This window comes from Lupinus angustifolius, chromosome LG04, assembly GCF_001865875.1.
Source record: "Lupinus angustifolius cultivar Tanjil chromosome LG04, LupAngTanjil_v1.0, whole genome shotgun sequence".
Classification (NCBI taxonomy): Eukaryota; Viridiplantae; Streptophyta; class Magnoliopsida; order Fabales; family Fabaceae; genus Lupinus; species Lupinus angustifolius.
Genome location: NC_032012.1, coordinates 20,709,760 through 20,721,075, shown reverse-complemented (window position 1 = coordinate 20,721,075; position 11,316 = coordinate 20,709,760). Strand labels below are relative to the sequence as shown.

Genomic DNA, 11,316 nt, shown 5'->3' with positions numbered 1-11,316 from the left:
GGACAACAAATGTCCACCCATTTAAAAGAGTAAGGAACAAACATTCTCGATTTATAAACAAAACCTATTTAAAAGTCTGATATCACATATAAACCTATTTAATAACATATTTTCTTATATGGTCCTTAAACATACCTTCAGTCCCCCATTAAATATATCAACATGTCTACTTTTAAATAAATATATCGAACCCCAACAATTAAATTATATTTTTATATTCAAATTTTATACTATAATGAGTCTGGAAATATTAATTAACTTTTCCTTTTATACTTAATAGACTGATTAGGGATGAATATCTTTTATACTAAAAAGTTATCACCTTATATATCACTATTTTTGATTGGTTAAAAAAATACTTAATTATTAAAATTTTAACTTAAGTTTTTTTCCAAGCTAATCACAATCAATAACGCATATTTTTACTACAAAATAAATAAGTTTCCACCAGTTAGATGATCAAAGTTGACCTAGCAAATTAAGTAAATTTTTGTAAGAAGGTGATGCATTTATTGAAAATAGTGAGACCTAATGAACCCTATTATAAGTTTATAACCTATTAGGTTTCCAACCCTATATCTCTCATTCTCTCCAAATAATAATAATAATTAGTCCACAAAAAAGAAAAAAATCCCCTCCTCCCTCAAACTCCCAAGATCCAACGCTTCTCCTCGCACCTCACCCCAATCCTGCTCCATCTCACCCTTCCATTCTCATTTATTAATTTATTTCTTAAAAACAAATTAAGAAAAAAAGAAGCAGTAAATTATAGAGGGACGAAATCCCCTAAACACCAAAAAAATTGAAACCCAAAACGAAAACAAAAAAAATCTTCTGAATGGCATTTCACGTAGCTTGTCCAATTACATGGTAATGGTTACTCACTCTTTGTTAAAATAAACTCTTTGTTTTTTCTTCACTCTCTTCTTTTTTCTTTCTCTTCTTCTTCTTATTCGAATTTCTCTTATCTTTTTATTTTTCATCTTTTTTCAGCCGCAGAATATGTTTCTGTCCGTTAGGGTTTCCTCGCGCTTCAAATAATGATGGCCTCTTCAACGACGTCGTTTCCAGGCTCGGTGTTTTCGTTTCCGATCCGTCTGGAATTAGGGTTAGCGGCGACCGTACTGTGCAGGTTGTTGTTCCTAAGGTTGTGCCACCGCCGCCGCCGCCACCGTCGCTGGTTTTGCCGACTTGCCATGTGGTGCCTGCCGCGGTTGGGGTTTCAGTTGCGGATTGTGATTTGGTGGTGGAGGAGGCGGCGTCGGCACAGGCGAAGAGGGCTGCGTTGCAGCGGAAAGGGGCTGCTGCTATGATTGCTGCTGAGGAGTATGCTCGCCGATTTGAGTCGCCGGAACTCGCTGTGAGTCCAATGGTGTTGTGTTTCTGTGTTTGGTTTGGGGTTTCATAGTGCAATTGGAGTGTGTAGGGAAATGCTTTGCGAAATTCAATTGGGGTTTTCGGTTAAAAGAGCTTTGAGATTTAATTGTTTTTGTGGTGGATGGAAAAAAGTGCCCTTCAATTTAGTCCATTGAGTAGTGAGAAGTTGAAATTTATGTCTTTAAGAATATCACATTACTGTCTAAATAGTTCATGATGATTAGTGTCCCTTAATTTTGTCCGGAAACGGGTTAATTTGGCATATAATTGAGATTCTTAGAGACCAAATTGAGAGTTTATGTAATGATTTTTCGTTTCTCAACTCAAGGACTAAATTGAAGACATTTTTATTTTCTTTTGGAAATTGTGGTATTCACTCTGCATGGTTTATTTTTATTTATTGAATTTGTTGATGTTTAGTCTCGAGTCTTGAAGGTTGAGTTGAATGATGAAAACTTCTTATGCATGATTGTTCTGTTTTTCATTTGATTTGTCAGATCATGAATTTTATTTTCAATTATTCTTATTATTTGTGTGGGAGGAAGCTGGACTAAAAGTATACGATGTTGTTAGATTAAAAGTAATTTTTTTATATTTTGGCAAGTACCTATTGAGAGAGTGAGCATCTCTCAATAGTGGCATTGAAGCTTGGTTGTCGTTTACCTATTAAGAGTTTGAGCCTCAGCGTGACAGTAGGGTTTTGCTACATTGTGAATCCCAGGTATTAGGCTGTGTACAATGAATGTCCCTAGACCCCACCTGGTGAGAGCCTTGTGCATTAGGCTGACCTTTTACTTTTTATCACTATCTATTTAAAAAAGGTGTTTATATGGTGGGCACAGTTCTAAAAGCATGTTATCTGTATGTAACCATTGGAAAATGGAGATGAGGGAAATTTCAATAGGATCATTGAAGTTAGCATTTGGTAGGCGTTGGACTGAACATAAAATATGGCTTCTTTTCCATGTTTGGTATATTTTTTTTATAAATGGAACAAAACAAGACATGAGATTAAAAAGTGAGACACTTTGATTCCTTATAAGGCATGTAACCCCATGGATCAGAAGTCAGAACATAATATCTTGTTCCGTCCATTTTTTCATATGCCAAAAACTACTTAGCACTGTTTTCACCCTTTGGTATCAAAACTGAAGGTTGCTGCTTAGTGACTAATAGGTCATGACTCCAAATCCTGGAAATAGCGTCTCTGCTTGCAGGGATTAGACTACGTACATCTACCCTACCCAAACATTAGGTGGGAGATTTGTGCATTGAGCCGCCCTTTTTTGGTATCAAAACTGAAATTAATTATGACATAAACTGTGGGAAATTAAGTTAATTTATGGCTTTTGTTACTTTGGCATTTTGCTGTGCCGTTTTTGAAATCCTTTGTGCTAAAAACTGGTATTGTAGAACTTCTCTCATTTGAATCACTACCAACTCCAATTGTCCAGTCACAGTGGCATGAAATGCATGTCATGCTATCTTACAGGCCTCTCTTAACTCCTAGTGTGGACTTTGTCATTCCTTCAAGTAACCTTATATTCTATGCCGTCAGTCGTCACGATCGTGGAGTGTAGTGGCCATGACTGCGAAGAGGGTTATAAAGCATCAGCTGTACCTTTCCAAGTAGGGATAGGGTTTAAATTTCACCCGATTCACTAATTTTTTTTCTTTACAATTTTACTCTTACTTTAATCCATCAAACTTCTATTTTACCTTTTTAACTCGAAAATCTCTATTTTGCCCACTTTTAATCTTTTCCAAATGTCTTATAGACCCTCATACAAACTTAGTGAATCTCCATTTTAATCTTACTTTTACTGCCTCTTCTATCCAGATCTTCCTCTTCTTGTTCGTCCTTCTTTGCGATTTTGCAGCAAGCCATGGTAATTTATGGCGAGATACTGTGTTCTTTCCATTCACAGTTTTCCTTTGTTCTGGTTTCTTCTTCAGCAACAGAGACTCTAAGTCTCTAAGACACCTTATTCTTCTTATGCAACTGAGAAGAGTCTAAGTCTCTAAGACACTGCATTCTTCTTCTGCAACTGAGTGGCATTTGGAGTCCTAAGGCCATCCCTTAATGTAATAGTGGCCATCATTCTCTTATGCATTTGGGGTCTTAATGTAATATTCATGTTATTGTGTGAAAATCTATTAACATTTGACATTTGTTCTCCTCCTGTTATATATTCATTCTTTTATGGCTTAAAAGGGTTAGTAATAGGAAGAGTGCTTAGTTTTGAACTTTTCATGAACTCATCCTTATACCGCGGGGTTGTGTGGAGTGTACAGTACTATTGATGTTTTGTGGTTTATTATATTTCCTAATTTTTGAGTGAGATCATTATTAATTTGGATTTTGATGCGTCACTGACACTGAGCAAATTTTGTATGTGTGGTACTACATTTGGTATAGAAGAAACATTTGTTTTGTGGGTTTCCTTTTTCTTGCTTCAGTTCCATGATAAAGTCAGATTATTTGTTATACTCAGTCTTTATCAATACTTGTATAATATCGATTTAAAATAATAGGATACTTCTGGAAACCTCACTGGAGAAGAACTGGGCCAATCAAATGTCAAAGTCTTTTGTCGAATGTGCAACCGTGTCGAAAATGAAGGAAGTGAGAGAGCTAAAAAGATGCTTTCTTGCAAAAATTGTAGTAAGAAATACCATAGGAACTGCTTGAGAAGTTGGGGTCAACATAGAGGTAAGAAGATATATTCGGATATTTCCTGATATGTTCTAACCTCTAAGTGTATTATGTTCTAATTTTCTGGGTCATTACTACAGATTTATTTCACTGGAGTTCATGGACTTGTCGTGCTTGTCGAATTTGTGAGGTACTGAGTAACATTTGATTAGTAAGATTGTATTTCTTCATTTTCTTGTTTCATGTCGTGTATGCTGAAGGCTTTTGTTTTTAAATCCTTATGTAAGAAATGGTTGCTGCTTACATCCGCAGTGATTTTATTCTCAATCTAGCTATTCTGTTTTGAAGAAGTATTTTCATACTGCCCTTAATGAAATGAATTTAGTGTTTTTTAGTTGAATGCCTTTTCTTTTTTTTTGTTTGCTTGATTGTGTGATTTGTGTACTCTGCTTCTCAAAATGTTTCTTTAGTTTTGTTTACTGTTTCCGATGGGAGGTAAGGTATGCGTGTTTGTGAAACGAGCAGACACAAATGTGCCCAAAAAGGCGTAATACTTGGTGTTTGATTTTTATGTTATCCAAGTAGGTGATTTATTGTGCACAATTAGAAATCCTTATTTTATGCTATACTTCGGGGTGTCAATTCATTCATAGTAATTAATTTTTATCTTGAAACTTGACCAATTCTGGATAGTATCCAGGACTATGATTTTATTTGTGCTTTTCACAATTTAGCCATGAGCTTGGCAATAACCTGTTGTCTGTGTGATTAGATAGAGGTTACTTAAATCATGGTCAACCCTTTAATGGCTGGACGAGGCTGCCAATCCTCCTTTAATGCAATGCCCTCTAATCACCCCTGAACATCAGCTTATATTTGATTCAGTGTTTCTAGTTCTTCTTATTTTCTTAACTTCGAAGTTCCACAGACATTCATAGAAACTACTTCAATTTTTCATTTTTGGTATATACATTATTTGTATGTTGAGTTGTATGTCTTTGGTTATTGGTAGATAAGTTGTTAATGTTAACTAATGTTTCATTAGTTTTACGTTAGTCTTATGCTTCACCCAGGCTTGCAGAAGGACTGGAGATCCAAGTAAGTTCATGTTCTGCAAAAGATGTGATGGTGCTTACCATTGTTATTGTCTGCATCCTCCTCATAAGGTACAGTTTGTATGGTGTATTGGTGAGCTTAGTTTTCCTTTTATACCATAACTTTTTGGCTGAACAGGCCAACTTATTTATGATTTTTCATTATTCAGAATATTAGTAATGGGCCCTATTTGTGCCCAAAACATACAAGGTGTCACAGTTGTGGGTCGAATGTCCCTGGAAATGGACTGAGTCTGAGGTATGAATCTTGAATGACTTGTTTTATTCAAGTATTGGTATCTTTAACACTGTTTGCATGGTTTATTATCTTAGCTGAATCTGTTTCCATGACTTCTTATGATGTAACCATTCTATTATGAGTTTCTGACTATGTTTTCAATTGATGTATATACATTATATGCACAGTTGCATGTTTTTGAACCTTATTTGAAAACTGATTCTGGACTAGTTACACCATTATTAGGATTGATATTTTTGTTTATGTGCACTGTTAATATATGACTTGGCTGGACAGTTGGCCTTAGGAGTGTTTTAAGATGAGGCTCAGTCACTCAGTTATGCTTATTGTCAAAGCCTACTCTCCTGGGAGAAATGGAGGCTAATTCTTTTCTCAGATTTTTGTTCGAGTATTGTCTTATGCTCCAAAGAATCAATAATTGAAAAGCAATTATGATGTGTTCATGTTGAAAAGTTTGAGTATGATCATGACCTTAGTTTAAAGTTAAACCAATCTTGGGGAGAAATTTGACTTGTCATTGATACGTAAGGAGTTTGCACATCTTATTATGTTCTTCAAGTGTGTTTTACTTTTGTTACTCGGTTAGTAGTAATTCTTGCCTTTGTTTATGTTAATAATTGTTTGATGATCAAAGAATTTGGCCAATGGTACAATGTTTTTGTTGCCGTTTTCTTCAAAAGTTAAATATATAAATCCTTTTTATGTTTCAAAAGTTAAAGCCTGTTGGGGTAAACTTTTGAATTTTTTATTTGGATTTGATTTTTGTACCATTCTAGCATTGGTAACTCCAGCAGGGTGATTTTTCTTCTCTCTCTTTTTTGGTTTATATTCAATGTTGTTATTATCTTACATGTCAATTTTTTCTAACATGCAAATTCAGCATATTTTAATTGAAGCTACTTACCATTTGTTTTCAATTTATAGGTGGTTTCTGGGATACACCTGCTGTGATGCCTGTGGAAGATTGTTTGGGAAAGGGAACTACTGTCCTGTTTGTTTAAAGGTTCTGTCTTTTTTAACCCTATTTTCTTAGGGAACTGGGTAGGGTATACATTTTTAAATTTATTTACTTGCAAAGCAGTAGTGTTTCACAATCTTGAATCATAATTTTGGAAGCCATTCGACTGTTGGTTATCAGTTAGATCTCAAGTCCATGATAATGCTGGATGATTTAATATTGACTTATATTATTAATAGATTACTATAGTAAAAGACAACCACAATTTCATTAGTGGAAGTTTGTAGAGCAATCTCAATGGAAGTTTCTTTGATGTATTTATTGTGAAAATTTGGAAGGAATCTATATTCAGGAGTCTTATTTTATTTAGAAAAAATCCGACTTAGGATCTGATTGAAGGATTGTGTTAGTTTTGTTTATAACATCTTCAGATAATTTATTTGTGTTAATCTCCCATCAGGCTTGAAGGAAATCTGAAAGTTGATTGGTTAATTTTGGCTTATTTTTTTTATAGGTTTATCGAGATTCAGAACCAACTCCCATGGTATGCTGTGATAGTTGCCAGCGCTGGGTGCATTGCCAGTGTGATAATATTAGGTTTGTTTTACTCAAGTGTTTGTAAAGATGCTCTGATTTCACTTTATAATATGGCCGCCTTCTGTTTGCTATTCCGGAATATACACACATGTTGATTGACATTTCATTGTTATATTATTGTATAATTAGTTTTAATTTCACAACACCCATTCCAAGTTGCATGCTATCTCCTTGTGAGGCGAAAATAGGCTCTCAGTCATTGCTAATTAATCACTTAACAAATATTTTATATAAAAATGTTACTCCACAAATAATGAGCACCACCTCATTTTGGCCTTGATGTTAGTAGACTCGTTTAGTTTGTTTATTTTGAAAGATATGTTCTGCAGTGATGAAAGATATCACCAATTTCAAGTGGACGGTAATCTGCAGTATAAATGTCCGACGTGTCGTGGGGAGTGTTATCAGGTATGCCACATCCCTTAAAATGTACATATATGCTAGCATTTTTCCTTCTGTGGAAAGAACTCTTTGCAATGGGTATATCTGGTTTTTTATTGTATACCCTCCCTATATATGTATGCGTATACTCCAGGTCAGGGATCTTGAGGATGCTGTTCAGGAGCTTTGGAGGCGTAGAGATATTGATGACAGGGATTTAATTGCCAGCTTGAGGGCTGCAGCTGGCTTACCAACTCAAGAAGAAATATTTTCTATTTCACCGTATTCAGATGATGAGGATAGTGGACCTGGGCGTTCCTTTAAGTTCTCTCTGAAGAATTTCTCTGACAAATCACCAAAGACCACAGATTACAGAAAGAAATCTTCAAGCAAAAAACATTCTAAGAGAAAGGGCTCACAGTTGTTTATGAATGGTAAAACTGATCCACACCATAATTTTGAAGGACATATTGATGTCAAATCATTACAGAGTTTGGATAATGTTATCCAATCCCACAGAAATGAATCGCATGTTTATCCATCACCTGCTGCTGGAAACCTGAGCCAGACTGAAGGGTCTTACCCTGTCAGCCAGCCTGGGATTTCAAGACACAAGCCTGTGGACGATGTGATGGTTAGTGATGAAGAGAGGAAAAGCAGAGTTGTTCGAATTAAAAGCAATAAGGCACATGCTCTGGATAGCGAAGACGATAGTGGAAAACACAGCGATAAGAGTCAGAATGTGAAAGGGAAGAAGTTGGTTATAAATTTTGGGGCACGGAAAATTAATGTGGCTAGTTCTCCACGGTCTGATACTTCAAGCTGCCAAAGAGATAATCAATATCTGATTGCCCCTAATGGTATCCAACTATGCATATCTATAAAGTTTGGATTCTTTTATTTATTTATTATGTTTTGCTTCCCTTTTGTTGCCATATTAATGTAAGTTACAGGGACTCTTAAGATTTTATTTTGTGATGTGGGTGGTTGTAGCTGATTTCGTAATTAACATGGATCCTTCTCCCTAAATGTTTTAGACAAGTATTAGGCGTAAAACATGTAACTAACATTTTAAATAATTACTAGTGTGCAATAGTAATTTAGTAATCTTATCTGCCTAGTGTGTGTGCAGTTGAATGATCTGATATCTCTGTTTTCTTTCTTTTGTGTAACTTGTATGTTTCAAATTTAATATCAGGAAATGGAAATATAAGTCGAATGAGGATGGTAAAACTAGTATTGGTTGCTTTTGTTTTTCCTTTTTTGGCAAGTATGTAACACTGTTTAAATTGCTTTCCAATATGCCAAGGGTTAGCATTCGGAGATATATCTGATGTTTCTTTAAGTTGCCCCAGGAAAATATAACATCGGTTCATGTAACTTGCAGGAAACAGAACTGACTCTGGTCAATCAAAAGTTTTAAAGGCTTCAGGAAGAGAAGGAAATTTCATTAAGCTGGGAAAATTGAAGTCAGAAGTTTCTCAATTGAATTCAACCTCTGTTAGAGGCAATGTGTTAGACGGTTGTGAAGCTGTTCATTCAGAGCGACCTCACATCATTTTAGGAAAAAAATGTACAGATGGAGTGATCAATCAAGTTGGAGCCATGGACGCTATGTCGAGAGGTGAAAGATTGTATTTGGGGAAGTTGTCAGAAGGCAGGTCTGATGCACATGATGATATAGATAACAATAATAATCAGAAACCTTCACATTCTTTGCCAAAAGACCCAAAACCTTCACTGAAAATTAAATTTAAGAAACCTCCAATTGAAAATGAAAACACAATTCACGGGGAGGAGGAGAAGATTACAATCAAGGGCCAGAGATCGAAAAGGAAGAGACCTTCACCTTTTATGGAGAAAAAACCGTTTAATGAGGATGATGATGTAGCGCAATCTCATCAAGACATGGATGTGAACTTGATATTGATGAAATTGGGTAAAGGTGCAATTGGAAAGAGAGTTGAAGTTCATCAGTCATCGGACAAGTCTTGGTTAGTTTCTTCTATAGCTTTTTCATTGGCCTTTTCAAGTTAATGCAACTATTAAATGATAGCATGCTACTGTGGATGTTGCGTCAATTTCATATCATTTATTAATTTATATAAAATGAAGTTTCTAAGATATATGCTCATTTCTCCCTCAAAATTCCAATTTGAACAAATGGTTTGGTCAATGAATGCACTACAGTGATTTGTAGAATAATTTCTTCACTTTCCTTTATTAACTGGTCTTTCAAATTTGCAAACTTACAAGGTAAATGAATATAAATTTAATTTTATTGTATTATTTGTTAGAGGGTGAGCCATTAGGCAACAATAAGGTTGCTCCCATGTGACCTGGATGGCGGTCACGATTCAAATCCCAGAAATAGTAGTCTCCCAGCTTGCCGGAGTAGGGTTGCACACCCCACTGGGTTAGAGCTTCAAGTGCTGGCCGTCTTTATTTTTTTATTGTATTTATTGTTGCATTACAGTGGGATGAAAATTAACAATGCAGCATTTGTAATGATTTGATCAATAGTTTTCCATTTCATTAGATTGTTGTGTGGCAAAATTACTGTACGTAATTTGATTTGGATTACAATCTATATTTTATAATTTTTTTGATTTCATCCAGGCACAAGGGAGTGGTTACTGACGTAGTTGATGGCACTTCAAAGTTACATGTTACCCTAGACGACGGGAGGGTAAATATCTTAGAACTCAGTAAGCAAGCGGTCCGTTTTGTTCCCCAGAAGGAGAAGAAATCGAAAAAATGAAAACAACTTATCCACTCAGTGATCACTTCTTGTGGAGATTTTCCATTCATTACTTGTAGTGAGATTCAGGCCTCTAGTTACTGAACTTATTATATTCATGCCAGTGATATTGCTGCTGATTTTTCGGAGAAGCACTATTGGAGCTATTTCATTTTTCTTGAAGAAATTAGTAATGTCCTACCTCACATTTGTTTTTGAACTGCATGTTATCCAGCCTTGGTTTCTTCTTTTCTTCTTTTTCAACATGATGTATCTGCTTCATAAAGTAGTTTCTACCTGTTATGTATAGGTCACCATTCCTTCTGAGTAGGGACAAAGGGCCCAACAGGCTTTAGATGTATGACTATTGTTAGTTTGTTGTACTGTGAATTACAGTCTTCATTTCAGATATACTATTGGTCTTAGAATTGAAGTTTTATTTGTTAACTAGTGATTTGTCTCCATTTTGTCGGACCCTTCATAGTTTAGGACAATATATCCTTGTACTTCACTAATAGCTTCATACAAATGTTGCTTGAACTGGACTGTGTATTATGACTTCGGGTGATAAACAATATATTAAGTGCTTTTTTAAGGTTTAGGTGAACTTCCAAAAAGAAATAAAGACTATTCAAACACCATCTAAAAAGTTTTTTCCTTTCAAATAATAAAAACCAATTTACTAATTACCTCACATAGTTTATAAATGATTGAGCTCACATAGAAAGTGTTCAATCCGTCATATATATTCAAATATAGCTTTGTAAAGATAAAAGTTGCTTTATTAACCAGATCCATCAACCAAAAGGATGATTTGAGTTGTTGATTGAGAAGACCATAGATACACATAAAAAGACTGATTTATTAACTTATTTGAGTTGTTGATTGAGAAGACCATAGATACACATAAAAAAGACTGATTTATTAACTTATCTTCTTTACCGTGAAAAAGATAATTAATTCCCTTCACATCACAACAATACAAATCTTTTAATTTTTAAAATATGAAGAAATCAAATTCCTAAAAGATAATAAGCCACGTCAAAGACTTTACTTGATTCCCAAGTTTTCTTCTTTCTTTGGTAACTACTTGATCCCCAAGTTTTTTTCTTCTTTTTTTGGTAGCTACTTCATCCCCAAGGTTTTTTTCTTTCTTTTTTGGTAACTACTTGATCCCCAAGTTTTTCTTTCTTTATAAATACAAATCCCAAATCATATTTAACAGTAGATTTTTTCCTTTTCAGGGACACTAAC

General features: G+C 35.0%; 1 protein-coding gene across 1 annotated transcript; it reads left to right on the top strand.

The window, feature by feature from the left end:
• Positions 744-10,501, top strand: LOC109346163. The gene is made up of 12 exons (XM_019585567.1): positions 744-870; positions 994-1,360; positions 3,913-4,090; positions 4,174-4,223; positions 5,107-5,199; positions 5,298-5,386; positions 6,311-6,389; positions 6,859-6,941; positions 7,271-7,349; positions 7,477-8,182; positions 8,710-9,316; positions 9,942-10,501. The coding sequence occupies exons 1-12, from the start codon at positions 839-841 to the stop codon at positions 10,081-10,083; spliced, it is 2,505 nt and encodes an 834-aa protein (XP_019441112.1). The 5' UTR covers positions 744-838; the 3' UTR covers positions 10,084-10,501.